General features: G+C 33.7%; 1 protein-coding gene across 1 annotated transcript; it reads left to right on the top strand.

The window, feature by feature from the left end:
* The first annotated feature begins 4391 nt into the window (after positions 1-4391).
* Positions 4392-23020, top strand: LOC143054297 (two pore potassium channel protein sup-9-like). Its single transcript, XM_076227256.1, has 3 exons — positions 4392-4717; positions 20325-20633; positions 21822-23020. The coding sequence occupies exons 2-3, from the start codon at positions 20351-20353 to the stop codon at positions 22601-22603; spliced, it is 1065 nt and encodes a 354-aa protein (XP_076083371.1). The 5' UTR covers positions 4392-4717; positions 20325-20350; the 3' UTR covers positions 22604-23020.
* Positions 23021-23780: the final 760 nt, after the last annotated feature.

The following is a 23780-nucleotide window of genomic DNA, read 5'->3' as shown; positions in this document are numbered from 1 at the left end:
TTACTAAGTTTGTGACTACCACTATCTGATACTAAGTTTGTGACTACCACTATCTGATACTAAGTTTGTGACTACCACTATCTGGTACTAAGTTTGTGACTACCACTATTTGATACTTAGTTCATGACTACCACCATTTGATACTAAGTTTGTGACAACCACCATCTGATACTAAGTTTGTGACTAACACCATCTGCTACCAAGTTTGTGACAACCACCATCTGATACTAAGTTTGTGACTACCACTATCTGATACTTAGTTTGTGACTACCACTATCTGATACTAAGTTTGTGACTACCACTATCTGATACTAAGTTTGTGACCACCTCTATCTGATACTCAGTTTGTGACTACCACTATCTGATACTAAGTTTGTGACTACCTCTATTTGATACTGATTTTTTGACTGCCTCTATCTGATACCTAGTTTATGACTTCCACTATCTGATACTAAGTTTGTGACTACCACTATTTGATACTAAATTTGTGACTACCACTATCTGATACTTAGTTTGTGACTAACTCTATCTGAAACTAAGTTTGTGACTACCACTATCTGATACTAACATGACTAAGTTTGTGACAACCTCTATATGATGCTCAGTCTGTGACTACCTCTATCTGATACTAAGTTTGTGACTACCTCTATCTGATACTTAGTTTGTGACTACCTCTATCTGAAACTAAGTTTATTACTACGACTATCTGATACTAAGTTTATGACTATCACTATCTGATACTAAGTTTGTGACTACCTTTATCTGATACTAAGTTTGTCATAGCTCTATCAAAAACTAAGTTTGTCACAGCCTCTATTTTATACTTAATTTGTGACTCCCTCTATCTGATACTAAGTTTGTGACTACCTCTATCTGATACTAAGTTTGTGACTACCTCTATCCAAAACTAAGTTTGTGACTACCTCTATCCAAAACTAAGTTTATTACTACGACTATCTGATATTAAGTTTGTGACAACCACTATCTGATACTAAGTTTGTGACCACCTCTATCTGATACTTAGTTTGTGACTACCACTATCTTACACTAAGTTTGTGACTACCTCTATTTGATACTAATTTTGTTACTGCCTCTATCTGATACTTAGTTTGTGACTTCCACTATCTGATACTAAGTTTGTGACTACCTCTATTTGATACTAAATTTGTGATTACGACTATCTGATACTTAGTTTGTGACTGACTCTATCTGAAACTAAGTTTGTGACTACCACTATACTAAGTTTGTGACTACCTCTATTTGATACTAAGTTTGTGATTACCACTATCTGATACTTAGTTTGTGACTGCTTTTATCAGATACTAACTTTGTGACTACCATTATCTGATACTAACTTTGTGACTACCTCTATATGATGCTTAGTCTGTGACTACCTCTATCTGATACTAAGTTTGTGACTACCTATATCTGATACTTAGTTTGTGACTACCATTATCTGATACTAAGTTTGTGACTACCCCTATCTGATACTTAGTTTATGAGTACCACCATCTGATACCAAGTTTGTGACTACCACCATCTGATACTAAGTCTGTGACTACCACCATTTGATACCAAGTTAATGACAACCACCATCTGATACTAAGTTTGTGACTACCACTATCTGATACTAAGTTTGTGACCACCTCTATCTGATACTTAGTTTGTGACTACCACTATCTGATACTAAGTGTGTGACTTCCACTATCTGATACTAAGTTTGTGACTGCCTCTATCTGATACTTAGTTTATGACTTCCACTATCTGATACTAAGTTTGTGACTACCACTATTTGATACTAAATTTGTGATTACCACTATCTGATACTTAGTTTGTGACTACCTCTATCTTATACTTAGTTTGTGACTACTACTGTCTGATACTAAATTTGTGACTACTACTATCTGATACTTAGTTTGTGACGACCACTATCTTATACTTAGTTTGTGACTACCACTATCTGATACTAAGTTTGTTACTACCACTATCTGATACTAAGTTTGTGACTACCTCTATCTGATACTCAGTTTGTGACTACCACTATCTTATACTAAGTATGCACTATCTGATACTAAGTTTGTGACTACCACTATCTGATACTAAGTTTGTGACTACCACTATCTGATACTAAGTTTGTGACTACCTCTATCTGATACTTAGTTTGTGACGACCTCTATCTTATACTTAGTTTGTGACTACCACTATTTGATACTAAGTTTGTGACTACCACTATCTGATACTAAGTTTGTGACTACCTCTATCTTATAATAAGTATGTGACGACCACTATCTTATACTCAGTTTGTGATGACCACTATCTGATACTAAATTTGTGACTACCCCTATCTGATACTAAGTTTGTGACTACCCCTATCTGATATTGTGACTACCCCTATCTGATACTAAGTTTGTGACTACCACTATCTGATACTAAGTTAGTGACTACCACTATCTGATACTAAGTTTGTGGCTTAACCACTATCTTATACTAAATATGTGACGACCACTATCTGGTACTAAGTTTGTGACTACCACTATCTGATAGTTAGAAGATGACTATCAATTTCTTGTACTTTCGCCATCTGATACATAGTTTGTCATTTTTACTAAAAAAAATCAATACGTTTGCGACTTCAACTATCTAATTTTAAGTGTGTAATGCGGGATTCACACATTGCCGATTATTGCTACCGTTTCAGATCAGACAGCGATACGACACTAAAAGTGAAAAAGTCGGATTACTATCCTCAATTATCTGGAATGTTCTAACATTGTCTGACCGCAGTCGTTTAAGTTCGTAACAGATTCCCACGGGTCGGGAAGGGTCCGAATAGTTCGGCGAAGCACCCCGACAGTAAGGTGCGTGCCGTAACATTCGAGGAAACTCAGCCGATTTTGTCTAGTCGGATTACAATTGTGCCTATGTCGTGACAGATTCTGCTGTATCGGATCAAAATCCTAACAATGTTCAGTGTTTTCTGGACGGTGTCCTGTGGAACGGAAATGATCTGGAGAAATTTTTCATTGCTGTTATTCTGCCGATTGAGTCCAGATTGCATTCAGATTTTGTCGATTGCGAACCGTTTTTGCCGAAACCGTTCCGGAACAGTCCTGTTATTAATACGAAATTCGTCAATCAATGATCAATGATACCCACGTTAGAGTCCCGATAATAACAGAATACAATACGACTGAGACCAGGCAAAGCCGTTTGTAATGCGATAGAGCGGACCTTGATAGGATTACGTTCATACAGCACCTGATCATCCCGAGTATGCCGACAGTTTTCGAACGGATAACTTCCGTCAGCGTCGGTTTATTGTCAGGTCACTGTCTGATATCTGTCGGATTAAATTCGGTAGAATCGGGACGCAGTCGTGACAGACTCGGTCGAATTTTACCAGGCGAAATATACAAATTGGATTAGAAGCGGATTGAGAACGGGATTATCGGGATAAATTCGCTTGGAAACAGTTGAATATCGACGCTTCCTGAACAATATCTGATTGTTGTCGTGATTAAATTATTTGTTTTACAAATTTCAATTAAAGTTTGAATTTCCATCCACGATTCACAGGATCTTGATCAGATTTTTACAATTTTTAATCGGGAATGGTACTGTCAAGGACGGCAGTAAAAATCGTGAATGTGTGACCCCAGCTTAACAGCCTTGTGTCAGTAATGAAGGACAGGAACTGCCTATCCTTATTCTGGATCAGTTGAGGGGATCTCCGGTGTTTTTTTGAGTACATGCTGCTAAATATTTTGTATATTTTGTTTTCTTTTTCGGCCAAGCCCAAGATGTATTTTTATCTTTTTCTACTGGTAGTTTTGATAAAATATATACATGGTGCATGTCTATAGTGGTTTTTGCTACCACTTTACAATACTGCATGTTCGCTAGCCAAGGATTACGATCCACTCCGTGGAGAGAGCGGGAGTGGATCATAACCCTTGTCTAGCGAAGATGACAATACTGTGGATTCATTGATATTAGTTGGATACTATTTTTATGGATTTTTGTGGGTACAAGGGAACCACGAATTTAAATGTTTAACGAATAAAAAAATTTCTAAAGGAATGTATCATATGTAGACTTTGCTAAAACCAACGAATATGCAAGTTTTCTTCAATCGTCGTTAATTGGTATCCATAAAAATAAATGAACCCACAGTATTCAATAAAGTGCTTACCAGTCTCGAGCAAAGTCAAGCTTAGTTTTTATATAGATTTTCTGTTAAGGAACAGTTTCTGCTTTGATTTTATATGTCTTTGTCATTTCATACGCAATACACTTTTCTAATAATGATTAACAATCTTATATGGTAATGAACGCATTACCAAGGGAACACAAAGGATGCAAGTCATTGTGAATGCGCTACGACAGTTTTCTATGCATAAATATTGACACTGTAGATAAAATCGATAATGTAAAGTAATATTCATGCACTATTTGAAATTGACATTCTATTTATATATTGTAAACATCAACCGTCTGTTACCACTGTTTTTATTCAAGAAAGCGGGAAAATCGACAGTGTATATTGATTTCGTATAATCTCTGTAAGCGGATTCCTGAACAATTGCAGAGCAGATACATTTTATGTCACATTGCAGATATGCTATGATAGCAATTTGGTATCTTTGATTCTTATTATGGAATGTCAGTTGGTAGGCATTTGATTGAAATGGATCAAGGGAGCTGAAATCAAATTAAGGTTAGTTAATTTAAATCTATCGGGGAAATTTTACAGTATTTATAAACAAAGATAGATAGAAACCCTTGCGAGAGTATGTATCAATTAAGGACATTTTGATTACTATAATAAAAAAATTCTTTTCGACAATGGGGTGGGCGATGGGGGCGGGGTGTAAAAATACGAGATTATTCATTGCGATTGTAGTAAAAATTACATACAGCTTCATGCGATATTCAGATTGTCGTTTGTTGCTTTATTTGGTTTTCCTTTATTGTTTGGTGTATAAACCAGTCCTCTCGTTTGAATAGTAAATCATTGTCATACCGGGGCCCTTAATAGTTTGCTTTATATCATGCCGGGTTTTGCTCATTTGCTAATCCGAAACCATACCAAATTTTTCATTTTTTTTTATTTGGAGTTCTTCAATTAATCAATGTGGAAAGCTCGTATACTAATTATTTGACAACAGCGAAGACCAGTGCCATTAAAAAATAAATCTTATTGATGTATAAAAAAAAGATGTGGTATGATTGCCAATGAGACAACTATCCACAAAAGACCAAAATGAAACAGACATTAACAACTATAGGTCACCGTACGGCTTCAACAATGAGCAAAGCCCATACCGCATAGTCAGCTATAAAAGGCCCCGATAAGACATGTCTGTTTTCATGTGTTTTGTGATACTTTTGTTGTTGAAAAACCGTGTTGCTGTGATATATGTATACATGTATTCATCACCTCCACTTCTTCATACTACAAATTATGTTTTACTATCAATAATCAGCAACAATTATAGCATTGGAGAAAAAATGTTAAAATGCATTTAAATTTTTACATTTGCCGGGATTATTATTTAAAATTATAGTTCATCAAGTTTTGTTTATACCTTTCGCTATTCATTCTAGATATGACATTGACGCGTTTTATATATTGTCCGTAATAAATAGATAATTTTGAGAATATAAATGGGGAATGTGTCACAGACAACCCTACCAAAGTGCAGAAAAACAGCCGTCACCAATGGTCTTCACACACAGAGAAAATTCCGCACCTGGAGTGGGCTTCAGTTGGCCTCTAAACAAAATGTGTAATATGGACGTCACACTGAACTCCAAAACATATAAAATTGAAAATCATACATTTTTTTTCGTCCAGATCCACCCTTGCGTCGAATGCATTTTTTTATTCTCGCTTGAAATACGTGATTTATTCTCGCGTGAAATACGTGTTTTATTCTCACTTGAAATACTCAATTTATTCTCGCGCGGAATACTTGTTTATTCTGGCTTGGAAAACATATTTTATACTCGCTTGAAATATGTGATTTATAATACGTGTTTTATCTTCACGTGGAATACGTGTTTTACAGATACGTTCTTTGGAAATAAACTCTTTAAACCATGAAAGAACGACATATTTCTTGTTGTCGCACTATACTAGGTTTTGCCTGCTTTGCGATCTTTTCAATTTTCAAGCAAAAAATCAATTATGGATACTAAAAGAACAATCTGTTTGACCATCAGTAAAACTGACACTTGAGAATGTTAACTTACGTAAGTCTCTTCCTTTTTAAGCTAATGGAGTGCTTTGTATTCATTTGTTGGTAAATTGGTTTTTGCCGATAACGGAAAAGAAAGAAAAGAAAATGAAATTATTATCATGATTGGACATGACATGATACATTTCACTTTAGGTTAGGCTTAGTAATTATGAAATATTCGCAGTTTCAAAATCTAAAAGGTATTTTCATTGTTCCTAATCCCAAATTAAAATAACGTAATTAATAATTAATAATTGGTTAGATTTCCATTCATATAGAATATTGTTTATTGTACGCTTTTAAAATCGTTACATAGAATGCTATATATATTATGACGCATCCAAATTACCAGTTGGTAAGCCGTCCACCAAAAATATAACCGTAACCATATAACATGTATAAGCCTACCTTTGATAAATATTTACAGCACTGCTGGTGGACGTTTCGTCCCCTAGGAAATAACCAACCTAGTAGAAAACACTTCGGTGTTGACATGAATATCAATAGCATGGTCATTTTTATAAATTTAATGTTTACAAGAATATAAATTTAATGTTTATAAAATATAAATTTAATGTTTACAAGAATATAAATTTAATGTTTACAAGAATATAAATTTAATGTTTACAAGAATATAAATTTAATAACAAGTACTTTCTTTCTTGTCATAGATTACTTAGTCTTATTTGGCACAACTTTTTGGAATTTTTGGGTCCTCTTCAACTTTGTACTCGTTTGGATTTCTATCTATTTTGATCTGAGCGTCACTAATGAGTCTTATATAGACGAAACGCACGTCTGGCCTATCAAATAATAAGCCTGGTACATTTAAAAAATGCCAATTATACAATATCGAAGGTTGTAACCATTTATAATACTCGTTTGATTTTAATTTACATTAAGGTATTATATATCTGCTTAGTATACTACATGGTATATGTATTTGAGTGTCCCTAGATGAGGATGTCAATGGAGAATAAGTGGCATAACATATATAGAATAGAGAAAAGGGGGAAGAGTATAGAAAATATTAAGGTGCTAAAATATAAAATTTGAGAATAATGGACAAAAAGTATTAAACATAGAGAAAGATGGTAAATAGAATTAAAAAAATCTTTATTGTAAAATTACACCCATAACGGTCAAAGCATTACAAATCAACAAAACTATTATATACAATACAATTACTGAATACAACGTTGAAGACCATCCTTTCCTAACCCTGACTCCCGTAAATAGCTCGAAAACAAACATGATGATTTGTGGGTTCATTTTCTAGACACAATGTAAAGGACAATAAGTGATTATTCACTACGTATATTATTGATATCAGAGTAGAAATGATGTTTATTAGTGTTGAGAATATTGAGGTCCTAAAATGTCAAAATTGCAAATATTGGTCAAAAAGTATTAAGAATAGAAAAATGGTAGAAGAATTATAGAATACAGAAGATCCATTTTCTAGACACAATGTAATGGATAATTGTATGTTACAAGTGATTCTTCACTCTATGTACATTATTGATATCAGAATAGAAATGATGTTCATCAATGGTGACTAATTACATACAACTAATGGTTTGTAAGTTACACGCGAGATTTGAGTGACAGGAAAAGGATTTAAAGCTAAGTAATTAGAAACCTTTACTTTTAATGACAACAAAGTCCATCAAAGTCCACAATAATGACAGCAAAGTCCACGATCTGTCTCTAGTGATTCTAACAAACATGACAAAAACCGACCGTTATGACATAATGTTTACACGTTCGTAGATTTATTTGAAGGATGAAACTTGTAAATACCTATGCATAGCTTTTAATGTTAATAGAATAAATAATAGTTAGATGAGAAAATAGATTAACGAAAATGAAACCTATACAATCTCGATATTATAGCAAAAGATAAAAAGCACTGTTGAAAAATAAAACCCGACGACAGAGAATTGTCATATGCAGGTATAATATAGCTGTGGCTACGGTATTGATATGCTCATTGTTGAAGGTATATCATAGTCCATTGGTACGTCTCTGGTTGGTAGTTGTCTCAATGGCAATATTTTAATACCTCATCTCAAATTATCCCTTTATCTTAACCAACGAGAGCAAACGATTTTGTACACTGACATTTCGGTGGTCGTCATAGAGTAGAGGTTACTTTAGGTGTCAGACCACCAATTACTCTCTCCAATTCAGAAAGTAGCCATACTCTGACTCAAACTAGTGCGTTTGATATCCTTGTGATTACTTTAACTAATCAACAAATCTGCAGAACTGAATAAAACTTTTAGTGAAAGGAAAATATGTTTAGACCATTTTGAGCCAAAATTTACTTGTCTATGAGTTTGCATTAAACATTCAAGATACATGCGCTCCATAGTATATAATTAAGATTTCTAGAAAACCAGAGGTTATATTTTTTGGGAATATTTGAAAGTACCCGTGTTCCCAGGTCAGATATTTCTTATAAGACTTAAAAGGTAGTTTGAAAATTGGCATGTAGAAAGGTGATACTTGTACAATTCAAGCTATACCTGGTTTGTATGAAGTTAAAATAATAAGAAAGCTGTGCAATTGCAAAATTTGGTTTACCAGATAGTAATTATTAATTGTTGGTCTGACACTTTAGTGAACTATAACAACCCGTATTCTGACAGACCTATTTCCTTTTTTGGCTCGAGCGTTACCAGTAAGTCTTGTAGACGAAACATGCGTCTGGCATACAAGAAGCCTGCTATATTTGATGAGTTTTTGTTGTTAACTTTTCGAATTTATATCACGAAAATAAGAAGATCTGGGAAATCTAACCATCATGAAAATGGTCCTAAAGAACATTACCGTAAAAAAGGGAAAATTCAGTGGCGGATTCAGCCATTTAAAAAAGGGGGGGATCCCAACCCAGAGTAAAAGGGGGGGGGGTCCAACTATATGCTCCCATTCAAATGCACTGATCGGCCAAAAAAAAAGGGGGGGTTCCAACCCCCGACCCCCCCCCCCCCCTCCCTGGATCCGCCACTGAAATTACAAAGGTAAAAAAAATCGTCTCTTTTGTCGAAAATATCGTCTTGTATAAAACTGATATATCAAAATACGGTATTGAACATTTATTGTTGTTAATATAGGATTTAATATGTAAAGTCATTTCCCTTAGGTAAATTTAGCAAAGTAATAAGAAAATATTGGCTTTTACAATGCAAATATCATCGCGTAATTAAATGTTTGCATTAATTGGAATTTATAGACGAATGATTAACCAGAGTTGTGCGATAAAGTATAGTTTATTGCTTGCAAATGTAGTAAAAAATATAACAAATTACTTTATCATGTCAGAAGTTATAACAAATTAAAGTCTTGAACTATAATTTACCTTTTTGTCAATATTATATCCTCTGGTGGGGACTAGTTTATTAAGTACATTTCATAAATGTTCATCTAGCTGATTTCACCACGGTCGTTTATTTTTTTATACGATTTGTAGATATAGGAAGATGTAGTAAGAGTGCCAATGAGACCGTGACAACGATACGTCCAAGTCGCAATTTATAAAAGTAGACCATTGTAGGTCAAGGTACGGTCTACAACACGGAGCACTGGCTCATACCATACAACAAGTTATAAAGGGCCCTAAAAATTACAAGTGTAAAACCATTCTAACGGGAAAACCAACGGTCTAATCTATATAAAAAAAACGAGAAACACTTATGAACCACATAAAAAAACGACAACTGCTGAACATCAGATTCCCGACTTAGGACAGGTATAAACAATTGCAGCGGGATTAAACGTTTTAATGGTACCAAACCTTCTCCCTTGCCTTGTTGTAACATCACAACATAGAAAGATTATCACTCAATTTGACGATTTACAATTCTAGTCACTGCTCATTATGCTGGGTGTTTTGTGCAATACAATTATCACCCGCCCTCTTTACCCCAAAACACATTATATATCATTATAGATTTATTTTGGTACCGACAGCTTCATGTTCTTAGTTTGTTTACGATTTTCTCTTTTGTACGCATGTCTGTCGTTTTACTGTCGATTTATCTCTATCATAATTTCATATTACCGAGTTTCTACCTGCATTTTGTTTTATGGTTCAACTGGGAAAAAAAACAGAGTTGTTATGTTATTTTTTTATCAGTCCTTGTTTAAAACAAACAGAAGTAAGCACAAGTTATTGCAATCGTATAAAATCCCATAGAAATAAGACAAAGGGAAGTTTATACGAATGCTATTATTTTCTCTTCTTTCTATACAAATAGGCTTGTCATAAAGACGCATTGTATGAGTCGAATGTGTACACGTCTTGTCAGTTGACAGGATAAGCATCTTGTGAGTGGAATGATTACGCATCTTGTGAGTGAAATGGGTACGTGTCTTGTGACTGAAATATGTAGTGTCTTGTGAGTAGAATGGGTACGTGTCTTGTGAGTGAACTGCGTAGTGTCTTGTGAGCAGAATGGGACGTGTCTTGTGAATGGAATGCGTAGTGTCTTTTGAGTAGAACGCATAGTGTTTTGTGAGTAGAATGGGTACATGTCTTGTGAGTAGAATGCGTAGTGTCTTGTGAGTAGAATGGGTACGTGTCTTAAGAGTAGAATGGGTACGTGTCTTGTGGTTAGAAAGGGTACTTGTCTTTCGAGTAGAATGTGTAGTGTCTTGTGAGTGGAATTCGTAGTATCTTGTGAGTGTGGAATGCGTAGTGTCTTGAAAGTGGAATCAGTACGTGTCTTGTGAGTGGAATGCATAGTGTCTTGTGAGTGGAATGCGTACTGCTTGTGAGTGGAATGCGTAGTGTCTTGTGAGTTGAATGCGTAGTGTCTTGTGAGTTGGATGCGTAGTGTCTTGTGAGTGGGAGGCGTAGCGTCTTGTGAGCAGAATGCGTAGTGTATTGTGAGTAGAATGGGGACGTGTCTTGTGAGTAGAATGGCGACGTGTCTTGTGAGTAGAATGGGTACGTGCTTTGTTAGTAGAATGCGTAGTGTTTTGTGAGTGGAATGCGTAGTGTCTTGTGAGTGGAATGCGTGGTGTATTGTGAGTGGAATGCGGTGTGTCTTGTGAGTGGAATGGGTACTTGTCTTGTGAGTGGAATGCGTACGTGTCTTGTGAGTGGATTGGAAACGTGTCTTGTGAGTGGGATGCAGTGTATCTTGTGAGTGGAATACGTAGTTTCTTTATGAGTGGAATGTGAGTGTATTGTGAGTGGAATGCGTGGTGACTTGTTAGTGGAATGGGTACGCATCTTGTCAGATGACGGGGTATGCATTTTGTTGGTCGACTGGGTACTCATCTTGTGAATGGAACAGGTACGTCTCTTGTGGGAAGAATGAGTACGCATCTTTTGATTGGAATTGATACACCTCTTTTGAGTGGAATGGGTACGCATCTTGTGAGTGAAATGGGTACGTGTCTTGTGACTGGAGTGCGTAGTGTCTTGTGAGTAGAATAAGTACGTGTCTTGTAAGTGGAGTGCGTAGTGTCTTGTTAGTAGAATGTGCAGTGTCTTGAGAGTGAACTACGTAGTGTCTTGTGAGCAGAATGGGTACGTGTCTTATGAATGGAATGCGTAGTGTCTTTTGAGTAGAATGCATAGTGTTTTGTGAGTAGAATGGGTACATGTCTTGTGAGTAGAATGCATAGTGTCTGGTGAGTGGAATGCGTACGTGTCTTGTGAGAGGAATGAGTAGTGTCTTGTCAGTAGAATGAGTACGTGTCTTGTAAGTGGAATGCGTAGTGTCTTGTGAGCAGAATGGGTACGTGTCTTGTGAGTGGAATGCATAGTGTCTTGTGAGCAGAATGCGTAGTGTCTTGTGAGTAGAATGGGTACGTGTCTTGTGAGTGGAATGCGTAGTGTCGTGTGAGTAGAATGGTTACGCATCTTCTGGGTACCTTTCCTCTTGTGGAGTGAACAGGTACACATCTTTTGATTGAAATAGGCACGCATCTTGTAATTAAAATTGGAACACAGCTAGTGACTCGCATATTCCTCAAATGAGCTATAAGATCATGCATTATATTATATGAGATATGTTTTAATTCGAATTCAATAAATATATAGTAGGACGACTTTCCAAAGTTAATACATTGACAATTTGCTGAATAAAAACACATGCAATTAAGTTAATACATCATGGCATTCAGTGATATTTAAAAAAAAGCAGTGGGCGTTGTACCTGATTAAATAAAGCGAAAACATTCCCTCGAGGAATGCAAAGTACATTTAAATGTCAACGAGAGTGTCAATTTATGATTGTACTTTTATACATGACATTAATTTGGAAATGGAAACAACGAAGTGAGAACAGGAAAATCTATCAAGATCGAGGATATACTGAATTGTAGCATTAAATCAAGATTTCAATTTAATCATCAGAAAATTATTATAAAATTTAATATTGAAAAAATTAGGTTTGCATTTTACTCAAAATGGATAATTTTAGTGCTTAGACTATTGGATTTATTTAAGGAATGACTTTGACTGTAATATTTTTCTGTCTATGAAGAAATAGCATTAAAAATTTGGTGCACACAGAATAACGCGCGTAGCGGGTTATTTAACAGTGTGCACAACATTTTTTATGTTATTTCGAATAGACAGAAAAAATATTACAGTCATTTCTTATAATTTAATTCTAAATTCCATTCTAAACCGTAGAAAACCATGAAAAAACGTTGATGACGTCACGGTCACATGCTAAATTATGTCTATGGGCTCATAACAACATAACGTCAACCAATCAGAAGACGCGTTACATCCAAAATTAAATTATTTAGACATACTTAAAGACTCAATATGAATAACAGATCGAATGCTCCCCATACGTTTAATTGGAAGTAAAGTTTCTGAAAAATTGTTTTTTCAACCACCAAGTCACCAATAAGCCATTACATTTTACAATTTAAAGTCATAAGAAACCTCAAATCAAAAAAAAAAAAAAGAAAAAAAAAATGTGTTTTTTTTTTTAACTCAATGGATAGTTTTCATTATAAAACTTATGTACATGAAGAAATTCTTTAGTTTGTTCATATTTAGAAGAAGTTTACTTCAATTAAATTGCTTCCTTCCAAGAAGCAATTCTTCCAGGAAGCAATTCCCCGACATACTTTCCGTATGCAAAGTGACATCAGTGTGACCCACCTCGTAAAAATCCGGTGATCGCAATACACATGTATGTCCTTAAAATAAAATATTTTCTTATTGTACATGTTAAACACGTGCTCAACATGCATGCATTTTTGTTGATTGTTGACAAACAGGTGACAATCGTTAAACTTCGGCTTCAAAACACGATCTTAAATTACCTGCCATATTTTCACAACAACACTTAACGATTAAAACAAAATGACGATTATACGTAATTTACTCGAAAAATTTGATAAAATCGTTCACAGAAGACTAAGTTTTTGATGTTTCAAGAATTGGAATAACATTATTTTTCACCGGTCACTCGTTTATTATGACTTTAAAAGAAGTAACTTATTGATACACGGGATGGATTCAGGGCTAAAAAATGGGGTTATTATTATCAGGAATGGAAGTAAAAAAAAAATCTTTTACAGCAGCGAGGCGAAATAATGTTGACGAGTCTAATATGTACAAAACAATGAGGTAGACCATTTGGTTCGTGAATCAGCCACTGATTGTCAATGTAACTAAGTCACTAAGTCGAAATAACTGGAAGATGCGAACTTTTTGTTTCTTTTTAAAGACGTTCCAGCACATGCAATATATCGTATATAGAAGCACATGAATAACTGCTACGTCAATTTGTGGTTATTTTCTCCCTCTTATGGTTAGGTTTTGATGCCCTTGTCTCAATTATACTTGTATAAGACTGTTAACTTCACAATGTATAAAGAATGTTCATCTTTATTCTTTTTCAACTCAACCTTCTGCGTCAGCTATTTTTTCTCTCGATTTTTATGATGTATCTTTTTTTTCTATTTACAATTGGGATCACTAATTCTAAATTTTGTTATCAGCATTCTAAATACGAAATCGGACAAAGGCTGTAGATAATTTTCTTTTTAAAATTTTTTTTGCGTGTTTATTATAGCATAACTTGGCGTTGACTTCTATATTTGTGAGTTTTTATTAATCAATTTGGAATAGAAATACTTAAATGATCTTAAATTTAAATGTGTTTTTTTTTCTCTTATACTAGTTTGAGATATTTTTCTGTTAGCATTTATAGTTTTATATATTTTCTGTTAGCCGTTATAGTTTTAGAGATGTTTTGTTAGCACTGATAGTTTAAGATATTTTCTATTAAGAATGGTGTTCAATGTATCGTAATCTAGACCCGTTTCCGCCTATCACAAGTTTTGCATATGAAAAATACATGCACAAGTGTCACGGTTTTTGATCAATACAACGGATTCATTAGCAAGATGATTGATGTCTTGGGAATATCATCTAACTAGATCCAATATAGATTGATAAGTATAACTGAAAAGTTCCATACAGAATAAAATCTGAAACAAGATTTTATTAATCTTTATTCTTACATCTAATGTGTATAGATTTACAAAACTGAAGATACAACTTTTGCATGCATTGATGTTGTATGAATGTAATTCACAGGGTCTAAATGTATTCCAGAATTATTTGCACTCCTTTTTCAACGAAAATATGTGATATAGGTATAATTATAAAAAAAAAACCAGATACTGAATTGTATTAAAGCCATAAGCTTTAAAAATCAATCAGAAACTTTAAGATGCTAATATTTACAAAGAACAGACAATAATTATAGCTAGCCTAGTATATGTAATTATTGTTTTTAGATTATAATTATCTTACTGTTTTTTCTCATTCTCACATATATCACTAAGTCACACCCCAATTCCTTCATGGGCTTAAAAACTGACAGGCTAATATGCTTACATGGAAAGACCCTTTGTTTTTTTTTAATATTAACCAGTTTTTTGGTAATAAAAAATGAAAACAGTTATTGAGTCCGAAGCACTTTTCTGGATTCACCTTGATCAAGTAGGAAATGAAAGCCAAGAAAACATTTGAAGAGCTAACATAAGACCAAAAATGATAAATGAAAAAAAAACTCAAAAAGGACCTTATTAATTAGATACTATATACTGAAAATCTGAACTTTTATAATTTCCCGAACTAATTAAAAGTTTGGAATTATTTTATGATTCGTCCTTTCCATAAGAATTTCCTTGCTTTCTCATAAGTTTGAAAGTTAATTACATGAAACCTGAGACTACTATAACATTATAGTAGTCTCAGAGGAAACTAATTGCGAGCAATTCAGTTTTATGATAAATCCTACATTTTCTCATAAAGAAATTCCTACAATAAAATACTGATAAAATTGTGGGAAAATATAAAAATATTCAAAATTAACACTAACGGATGGAAGAATAAGAACTCGTCAAATGAGAAATCAAAGAGAACAATATCGGTCTTCAATCCAAACGATTAACAATACCACACATTTGATATAGATAGAATATCAAAATCACCTCCATTTTACTGGAAAATTGAAATATGATTTATACGGGTTTTACGTTTCAATGTCAATTTCCACATCATATTGAGATATAATCAGTGTAACAATAGACAACCATAATACCAAGTGATTGATTCAATATGTCGATTAACCAATAAAACGTCTACGGAATATTCCCTGTTTACACCGTCTATGTAATTGATTTTATTGTAACTGGTATTTGACAAAGAAATTGCTTTATTTTGAATCGTTCAAACAAGAAGAAGTGCAAATCAGAGTAATTTGTTTCGCTCGGCTTATATAAGAGAACTGCAATACATTTTCAAAATTGAATTTAAAATCTTATGATTGATAATTTAAGTGAATTAATTTAGAATCTATTTTCGCCTCCCCATGAATGGAACAATTCATTCTTTCATATAAAAAAGAAGACGTGGTATAATTGGCAATGAAACAAGAGACCAAAATGACACAGCGATTAACAACTATAGGCCACCGTACAGCCTTCAACAATGAACAAAGCCAATACCGCATAGTCAGCTTTAAAAGGCCCCGAAATGACAATGTAAAACAATTCAAACGAGAAAACTAACGGCCTTATTTATGTATGCTTAGTCTTAATTTTAGCTCTTTTTTTGATGTCCTGGTCCCTATTATTACCTACATAAGTTGACTTATATTTGTCTTTTATGTAAATGGAAAACACCTAAAAAAACATAGCAACATAACCATGATAATAATATTAAATGCTGTTTATTCTTAAACAGTGTGGTATAAAGGAATATAATTGAATTTTGTATGTAACGCGTCTTCTGATTGGCCGACTTATTTTGTTATCAGCCCCATAGACATAATTTAGTCATGTGACTGTGACGTCATCAACGTTTTTTCATGGTTTTCTACGGTTTAAAATGGAATTTAGAATTAAATTATAAGAAAGGACTGTAATATTTTTTCTGTCTATTCGAAATAACATAAAAATGTGGTGCACACTGTAAATAACCCGCTACGCGGGTGTGCACCACATTTTTTTTATGTTATTTCTTCATAGACAGAAAAAATATTACAGTCATTCCTTAAATGAAAAAAAACTACTCTGACTAAACTTTCAAACCTGGTCTTTATTGGAAATTTAAAACTAATAGTCAGTGTGAGGAATATTTAAATTTCAATAATTTTATACATAAACAGTGACTCTCAAAGTTTAGACTTAATGATCCTTCCTTAGGGTTTGCATTTAGTATTTACAGAAACATTCCAAGAGCACAACGACTATGCAAAAACTTTGTGGAGTCCTAAATGATGAATGTTTTTTGCTTATTTTAAAGACTATATACCATTACTTCAACATATTGATACATTAAATAAACTTAAACAAATTATAAACCCCACCCCGAACTTATTTGTAATATTGGAGTCAAGATCTTTAGAAATTAAGGCGGGGGTCAGACCAATGCCAGACAAGTTTATGATTGTGTTTATTTACATAAATTTGTTAATTGAACCCTTTCTTAAAATATGCTCTATTCTATTGTGTTGCATTGCTTCAATTGCATTGTAATTTATCATGATTTATTGTATAATTATTTGTTTGTATTGCTGCATGGGCCCTTATTATGGGTGTTATTTTGCAAGACAGATTATTTACTGACCTCTATATAAAAAAGGAGATTTGATATGGTTGTTAAAGCTCAACAATAGCCCTGGGGCACCGAGCAGACCGTGCGAGGGATGTACATTCATACAAGGTCGTTAAACACTTCCATCATCTTGGTTGTGAACAATGAGACAACTATCAACCAGAGTTCACATGAAGTGGACGCAAGCAATTATCAAAATCAGAGTTCACATGAAGTGGACGCAAGCAATTATCATAATCAGAGTTCACATGAAGTGAACGCAAGCAATTATCAACAACTGTGCGACATGAACAATGAGAAAAACTATTATGCATAGTCGGCTATAAATGGTATCTACAATGATCTACATGAAAAATGTGAATAAATTCAAACGAGAAAACGAACGGCTATCTTTATAACAAAACCATTACGAAAAAAAATATATGACCGACATGAAAACCACGACAAGCGCTGAATTTGAGTTGTGTTTTGAAAGTTTGTGGCATTTGGGTATAGCTGCATCTTTGAATTTTTAACCAGACTTTTATTTTCTATTTTTTTTTTAAAAAACTTTGCAATGTCTTTTTCGTTAGCAATGCGCACTTAGACAACAATAATATTTTTATGGAATTTAAGCTTATGCCTAGAATTACCTCTTTATATCTTAAATCAATGATTAAGTGAAAAATGGTTAAACTTGTCTTTTTGCTTTCACTTTCAGAAAGCTTGATGATCACATAGCCCTTCACATCAAAGGTTCATGAGTAGACAATTTATAAAATATTTCAAAAAGGTTGAATTATGGGACTTAATGGCCCTCTTTCGTAGCCATCGTGATGCTAGGTACACGTCAATGAGACAACAACCAAAAAAAATAAGCAAAAGAACTGTTCATAAACAGAAGCCTACAGTCTGTTGTCAGTTATTGCATTAATATCATCAAGACTATGGCGGAAATTAATCTAGAACGGCACGCTAATACCGTCACATTAGGATTTTAATCTTAGGCCTATAGCAACTCAGTAGTGCTGTTTAATTCACTAATGATTATCAGGTTGGGTATAATCAATGGTATTTTCATTAATATAAACATTTTTTTGTTTGCTTAATGTTGCGATTGACTGCTATTCCAAGGACTACAGTACAGTCTTGTATGCAACGTAGTTGTTGTATCAGGCGGAAATTACAGTTTGATGCCTTAAGAAATAACTTAACATTTTCAAATTCTCTATTATAAAAAAAACAACATTTCAGCAACGGTTTTTCTCAAGAATGCCAAGAAAAGCGAAAATTTAAGAACCCCGTGTTGCACTCCGATAATCGTTATAATTTATTCCGAAGCCTTTTTATCGACATACAAAAATTAGATTATGCCTAACATTTTTTTTAAACAGAAGTAAACATGAAGGCCGTACGTTTACCTCTAGTCATTAATTTCTGTGTCATTCGGTATCTTGTGGAGAGTTGTCTCATTGCCTGGCAATTCTACCACGTCTTCTCATTTCTATGTTTGCAAATCCTCTATTAATATGACAAAGCAATATTAAAAGTTAAACAAAGTATTAACAAACAGGAACTCTTCACTGGTATGCTGGACTAGTGAGGTATATTGTTAACAACAGAAAGTGCAATTTGTTGTTGAATAAAAATAAAAAAAATTAAAAGTTAAACTTAAAAATGGTAAGAATAGAGAAAAGTCAAGACCCCCGTAATGCTCTGCTATTAGCGTTATAGTTTTATTCCAAAGCCTTTTTATCGACATAACGAACAGTCTTAAGCTGACGTTTCATGTTGGCATTTCCATGTTTGTATAAGGCATTAAGTGTTCATAGACATTCGTTGTGGTAGTATTGCTAATTCCATCGTCCTATTGATTTTAAAATCAGTGAAACACTAGCGAGAGAAAGGAAACCCCTGACGGTTCATAAATCACAACGCAGTATCTTATTTAATGAGCATTCTTGCAGGCAGAGATTTATAGGTAGTGGAATTACAGAGAAAAGGAAAATAATTATCATCAATATACCACTTTTGCTCTATTTATAAGGATTAAAAGAGTATCATATTCAATTGGTTAATTTATTGTAAAGTTTACACAAGAAATTGAAACAAAAAAGCGACATTTTGACATTGTTGATCATAGAAACGGAATAAAAAAAATAATTGAGGTTGGAATTTTTGGATCACTCTTTGATTGATAGACACTTTTAAGTAAGGTAAGTTTCTGTCAAAAACGCATTGTCGAATTTATTCTATGACTTATGAATATTTTCTGTGGTGATCATTTGTAAAATACATTGATATGAAACAAAGCAACTTTTTAATATTTACCAATAAATCGTGTTGCAGCGAACATTGGTGAATAAATAAAAAAAAATTTTGCAGCCTTAAGGTGGTACCCAACACTTTCACTAAAATTAATTTGGCTCGTTTAATTTTCATAAAATTTTGTCAAAGTATTTACTTTGACCATTTAACAAAAATATAAAAATTTCAAAAATTTTGAACCAACCGTTTTGTCAGAAAAATACACTGGTTATATAGCAGTTTGACATACACCAATTTTGATCATTGAGAAGCTTAATATTCCTTTTACAACACAAAGTAATTAAATCTTTTTGCTGATTTTACAGAGTTATCTCCCTGTAGTGTTAGGTACCACCTTAATTGGCTTATCTAGGTAACTATACAACCCATAGATACAACCTAACTGATAAGCGATAAGTCTACGACGAAAAACATGGCAATTGTTCATTAAAAAAGAGTTTACACCAATTTAATTGTCTAAGAGTTTTGTCGTAATTTATGTTTAAACATTAACAAAGCAACAAGCCAACAACACAATTCGTCAGTTCTTCTGTTTCAGATAGTGATTTTACATGGTAATAAATCAAAACAAAAGATACCAGAGGGACATTCAAACTCATAAATTTTTGTAAGACAATTTCACATGTTTTAAGTATTCATGCTAATATCTTTGTATATTGTAGGTGTTTACTAAGCCGACCACAAAAGAATGAAAAGACAGAACGTGCGAACCTTGTCATTGATCATATGTACATTTACCTATCTTCTCATTGGAGCTGCAGTCTTTGATTCACTTGAATCTGACTTTGAAATAGAAAATAGACGAAATCTACGAGAAAGAGAACGCAAAATCAGAGAAAAATATAATATCACGGATGAACATTTTGAAAAAATTCGAATCAACGTTATAAAATCGAAACCATATCAAGCCGGTACCCAGTGGAAATTTTCTGGTGCCTTATACTTCTCTTTAGTTGTTGTAGCCGTTATAGGTAAGTAAGCCTATGCCCAATGGACATTTTTCTCGTGCCTAATATTTATCTTTATATGATGTAGCAGTTAAAGGTAAGAAAGTCGGAACCAAGTTAAAATTGTTTGCTACGTTATACTTTTTAAAGTTTATTGAAAAACAATTTTAATTTCTGTTTAAAAAGCCGTTCTTACGAGATGAAAAGGTTTTACCAAGAAAATATTTTGAAACCGTCGTGTCGTTTTTACTTTTCCCCAAGTGTCTTTGTATTAAAAAACTCATCATAGATACCAGGACTAAATTTTGTATATACACCAGACACGCGTTTCGTCTACAAAAACTCATCAGTGACGCTCGAATCCAAAAAAGTTAAAACGGCAAAGTAAAGCCAAGTCTGAAAATATAACACAAACCAGTCGGATTTTATTGTCGCATATTTAAAACAAATTATTTTGACTCCAATACTTCTGTTATCAACAAACTTAATTGTATCAACACGTTTCTGAAAACTTTGAAAAGTTAATGGTTTCTTTCTCAGACAAATTAGATCTTGGTGTTCCAAATAATTTCTATATTTGGCTTTCCCGAACGTTTTATCTCGAGCTTAATATAGGTTATTTAAGGCTATTCACGACGCAAATGTTCACTGCACTGCAATCGATTTCCATTTTTACTACAAACACATTCGTATTTGCGTATTCTCTAGAAACAGTAAATTATGAATTTAAAATGGAAATGTAATTAACAATGAAATACAGCTAAACTCAAATACAATCAAAAGTTGAAAATGTGGACAAATTTATGTAATCGTTGCATATATATTCCAGCTCGCCATTTATATTTCAAAGGCTAATAATGAATGATACCCTTATAAAATATTAATTAATTTAAAAACAAAACTCGTTTCCATCAATTTTTCCCAAAGGTTTCACAGCATATGATGAGCAAATGTTTTGTACATTAGAAAACCCGTGTAAAGGTTATTTATTTTTGCCCGGTGTGAACATAATTGGCCGTTTCAGAATCTAAAGCATCATGGGTAATTTCATTGTTCGTACCCCAAAGTGAAAATAACGTTACGTCATTGGTTGAATTTCCATTGTTTATAACGTTTTAAACCAATCAAAACGCTTTGGTGTACGCTTTTGAAAATATTACCCAGGATGCATTAGATTCTGAAACGGCGAATTATATTTGAAATATTTTTCAGGTTATGGACATAGTACCCCTAAAACTGTAAGTGGCAAGTTGTTCTGCATGGGATATGCATTAGCTGGAATTCCACTATGTATAATTATGTTCCAAAGCGTGGGCGAAAGACTTAACACATTCATGTCGTATGGATTGAAACAAATTAAAAAATGTTTTCGACTGAAGAAAACAGAGGTGTCCCAAACGGACTTGATTTTTGTGACAATGAATCTTTCTACAATTATCGTAGCCGTTGGAGCTTTAATATTTTCTCACTATGAAAGTTGGGAGTACATTGATTCTCTGTACTATTGTTTTATCACATTGACAACGATTGGGTTTGGCGATTATGTAGCTTTACAAAAAAAAGATAAAGTACAGACGCATTACTATGCATTCAGCTTACTTTTTATTTTGTTTGGATTGACAGTTATATCAGCTGCAATGAATTTGTTGGTGTTGCGTTTCCTTACTCTAAATTCTGAAGATGAAAGACGAGACGAACTTGAGGCAGCAATAGCTGCCCAGAATGCAGTTCATCTTGAAGGCGACGTCATAACCGGAAACGCAGGTGTTGTGGGTAATGCACAAGAGCGACCTGATTTTCAAGAGACTTTATCAGTATGTTCATGCTCTTGTTATAAATGGAGGTCAGCCAGAGATAAAATTTATGGTGCAACCAACAACCCAACACGTACAAAATCTTTCATGTCAAACAATGTCACGACAACTAAGGAGGACAACAACTCTGAAACTGATTCATTCTTATTGTGGCAACGTAGTAAACGTGCGTCATTTTAAACTTAATTTTTCTAGTCCTTTTATTTATATTTACAATAAACATGTTTTCATTATTTTATTAAATAGTATTGCTCCACCAGAATACATAAAAATTGTGAAATTGGCATATTTTATCAGGCTAAAACCGACCTCAAAACTAATACTAGTAATGCACTTTTATCGTAGATAAGCTTTATAACTGAATGCATTTCATCTATAACAATGGAGTTTGTCATGTTTGATAATTGTATGTTTAATGGAAACCATGAAGAGTTGATTGAACGTTATTGGACGTCTGCTTGACTAACGTCAGCTGATAATTACCAAATACGTAGAAGCAATCCTTTTCTCTTTTCCTCATCATCGAATTAAACTTATTACCAGGTTTTTACTATCATGAACAACACTACGGGTGCCACATGTGGAGCAAGAACTGCTTAGCTTTCAGGAGCATCAGTGTTCACATCAGTTTAAGTAGGGGTTCTTATTACTCAATCTGTATTGTTCTATTGAGAGATATTTTGACTTGTCTGCTTTTCGTCATTTTTTGTCATAACGTTATTAGTTTGGCTTTGTCAGACATGAGTTTTGTGTCCGCCATATTGGGATGAATCGTAATTGTAGTTACGATCATCTCGTTGACGCCATTGTTGAATGTCAGCTTCATATACTGTGGATTCGTTTATATTCGTTTGTAACAATTTTCATGGATTGAGGGAAACGTGCATATTCGTGGATATTTAAATCCATGGCTTTGGCAAAGATTGCATACATTCCTATTGAATATTTGTATCTCGTTAAACATTTAAATTTGTGGTCCCCCCTGTACCCATGAAATAAACGAAAGTTGATGATATCCAATGAATATTCATGAATCCATACTATTCCGACTTTCTGCAACACACAGTCAATAAAGGAAAGCACTTTAATATTCCGGCTAATCGTGCAACTTGATTGGATATTTTGACATTGGATTTACATGAGTGCATACATTTAGGTGTACATTAAAATTAAAACTTTTTAAACACTTTTATTAATGACTTTATGATTTATGCATGCTAGACTTTTAAATTTCAAAAAAGGTTAAAGGATCCCGATGAAACTAAGCCAAAGAATTGTTTTCAAATGCACATAAATTATGAAGTGTTTTGTTATATGCTATCATTCGGTCGATATCGCAGCTGTTTGACTGCATGGA

This window comes from Mytilus galloprovincialis, chromosome 12 (assembly GCF_965363235.1).
Source record: "Mytilus galloprovincialis chromosome 12, xbMytGall1.hap1.1, whole genome shotgun sequence".
In the NCBI taxonomy this organism is placed as follows: Eukaryota; Metazoa; Mollusca; class Bivalvia; order Mytilida; family Mytilidae; genus Mytilus; species Mytilus galloprovincialis.
Note: the sequence above shows the minus strand (reverse complement) of the source record. Positions and strands in the feature narration are given on the sequence as shown.